This window comes from Heteronotia binoei, chromosome 7 (genome assembly GCF_032191835.1).
Source record: "Heteronotia binoei isolate CCM8104 ecotype False Entrance Well chromosome 7, APGP_CSIRO_Hbin_v1, whole genome shotgun sequence".
In the NCBI taxonomy this organism is placed as follows: domain Eukaryota; kingdom Metazoa; phylum Chordata; class Lepidosauria; order Squamata; family Gekkonidae; genus Heteronotia; species Heteronotia binoei.
In genome coordinates, this window is record NC_083229.1 from 120,498,161 (window position 1) to 120,501,144 (window position 2,984).

The following is a 2,984-nucleotide window of genomic DNA, read 5'->3' on the forward strand; positions in this document are numbered from 1 at the left end:
AGCTCCTTTGCATATTAGACCACCCCCCCATGCATCTAATCCTCCAAGAGTTTACAAAAAAAACCTTGTAAACTCTTTTAGGATTGGTTACATCAGGGGTGTGTGGCCTAATATGCAAAGTAGCTCCTGCTAGAATTCCACCCTTGATTAGGCCACACCCCCTGATGTAGCCAATCCCCCAAGAGCTTAGAGGGCTTTTTGTACAGGGCCTACTGTAATCTCCAGGAGGACTGGCTACATTAGGGGTGTGTGGCCTAATATGCAAAGGAGCTCCTGCTAGAATTCCACCCCTGCTTCTAAGTAAACCTGCATAAAATTGTGTTGTAAATCCCATCCAAAGCAGTGGGGATCACATTCATTCTGGCTTTTTTGTCACCTTGCCTTCAATCAGAATTATTCATCGCTAATTTAAACTGAATTGGGGCCATTGTCTAAATATGCAACGCGCATCTGAGCTTAACACTCCGTAAACAGAGTGCTTTAATCAATCCCTCCGCCGGTACCTCTGATTAATTCGATTGAAGTGTGTCTATGCAAGGCATCAACATGCGCCTGTTTTTGAACATCCATGGGTTCAGGGAGCACTACTCAGAACAACACTGCACACATGTAATGTTAAACCAGTGACACATATCCTAATCTTCAGCAGCGTTTTATTACTGTCTCACAATTATGAAAATACCATGACATTTCCCTGGAATTGCCATCTGCTGAGATATTCCAAGTCACCTCCACCACTTTAACATTTAGAACAATCACACTTGCAATTTGGTAGCCTTAAAGGAGGGAAGGGGAGGAATTACAGTAAAAATCAAACACCCATTCATTGTTGTTCCCGTTGCCTGGACTCTCTTCAAAGCGGCACTAGAGAAAGGATCAGTCTGTACAGAAAGTGCTTATGCGCAGTGGCTTATCGATGTCCGTTCAGTATTTTCCAGAGAAATCACAATTCCCTCTCAGGCTACACGTACAGCAGCACATTATCTCTCTGAAGGTTTTCCTCAGCTCTTGGCTCCGAAACGCATAGATGAGCGGGTCTATGATGGAATTGCACATGATCAGGATAAGGTACAGGTTGAAATGGGACATGAAACAGATGCAATAGGGGTTGTGAGGACACGAGATGTAGAAGAGCAGGTGGAGGAAGAGAGGGGCCCAGCACACTACGAAAACCCCGATCAAAATGGTGAGGGTGACGGCCCCCTTCATGTTGGCCCCTTGGCGAATCGGACCCGTCCCTGGGAGAACGGCGATCTTTTTAATGTGCAGCCGGGCCAGCATGAACATGTGGACGTAGAGAGAAGCCATGAGGACTAGCATGGTGAAGAACATGCTGATGAGGCAGATGATGACGACGCTGCTGTCGGAGTAGATGATGAACAAGACGCCGGAGACGGTGCAGGCGGCCCAGATGCAGGCGATGATGATCGCGACACGCCTCACGGTCATGATGTTGTGGTACTGGAGAGCGTAAAATATCGTGAAGTATCTGTCCACGGCGATCGAGAGCAGGCTGCAAATGGACGCCAGCAAGGAGCTGCAGATGACCGAGTCGATGATGTTGTCGATGCTCACGGTGAAGCCTTGCGCGTCGGCGTCGGTGTTGTTCAGCAGGGTGATGACGATGGTCTCCGAGCCGTTCGAGACGCTCACGAGCATGTCGGCCACGGCCAAGCTGCAAATGAAAAAGTACATTGGCGAATGCAGGTTCTTGTTCTTGGCGATGGCCGCGATCACCAGCACGTTCTCGAGCAAGCTGACGAAGCCTAGGGTGACAAACACTTCGGGGGAGACGAAAAGTTGCTCGTAGCACCCCTCCAGTGCGTAACCCTTCCCCATCGACCTGTTCGTGCCTCCGCCGTGTAGTCCATAGCTATGGTTCCAGTAGGTCAGAGGCTGATGAACGCCATAGGGATAGGTGAAGTTCATGGTATACAGCGCTAGCGGTGCAGGCAGAGTCCCGCCAGCTTGTTGCCTGTTCAATCCACTGGCTTTTTCTCCTTTCAGCAGCTCTTAGAGAGTTTCACTGGGAAGGCAGCTTTACAGTGAACCAGCAGCATGCAGTTCTGAACGGTAGCATGCCACGGAACAGCAGAAAGCCAGCATGCTTTGTAGTAACTGAGAGCTTATCCAGCTCTACAGTTCCCTGAACCCTTCTCGAGGAAATAGCCGTACACTGTTTCTCTCTCGACGGCGCCCAGGGTTTCAAACGATACGAGAGCAACTTTTCCGCTATTCTCCGCGAGAGTTAAATCCACAAGGCTCATGCGTCCCAGTCCCTGCTGCTGTGGCACAAGATGATTTCAGACTGTAAATATATTGTCTCCCAAGCAGTGCCTGCTAGCTGCTGATTCTCATACTGGGTTGGGGAGAAAAGGTAGGCAGCGGCAGGCCCTGCCTCCGGTCAGACGACCAGCCAATAGAGAGAAAAGGGATGTGCGAGATGCTGAATGCACTTCGGAATTCTACCCAGCCTGGCAGAACAGCTTCAGGCGCTGCAGAGCGTTCAAGAGCGAGACTTAATAGGCATGCGGCAGGATGCACTCGCCTGATCAGATGTTTTGCTCCAGATTTTGTAACTCTGTGTGATTCGCCTTAACGTTTTCAAGATCGCTTTCTCTTCCTCAGAGATTCTGATCGGGCCTTGGGAAAATAAATCCTTAAACTATATAGATGTTACCCCTCCCTCCCTCCCTTTCTGTTGGGAAACCCCCCAAAATAGGAAACCGCAAATGAGGGTTGAATATTCCAAAGCGAGAAGTAATCCATGTATAAAGTTTAATGCTTTAAATTCTAATGAGGAAGCTTAGATTTCATACCGGGGCTGAGAGAGCTCTTACAGCAGCTGCTCTTTCAAGGACAACTCCTACAAGAGCTATGGCTGACCCAAGGCCATTCCAGCAGCTGTAAGTGGAGGAGTGGGGAATCAAACCCGGTTCTCCCAGATAAGAGTCCACGCACTTAGCCACTACACCAAACTGGCT

At 49.3% G+C, this 2,984-nt stretch overlaps 1 protein-coding gene across 1 annotated transcript; it reads right to left on the reverse strand.

Moving 5' to 3' along the window:
- Nucleotides 1-847: 847 nt before the first annotated feature.
- Nucleotides 848-1,929, reverse strand: LOC132574774 (melanocortin receptor 4-like). Its single transcript, XM_060243011.1, has one exon. It carries the CDS (start codon nt 1,927-1,929, stop codon nt 925-927), a length of 1,005 nt encoding a protein of 334 aa, XP_060098994.1. The 3' UTR covers nt 848-924.
- Between the last annotated feature and the right edge of the window lie 1,055 nt (nt 1,930-2,984).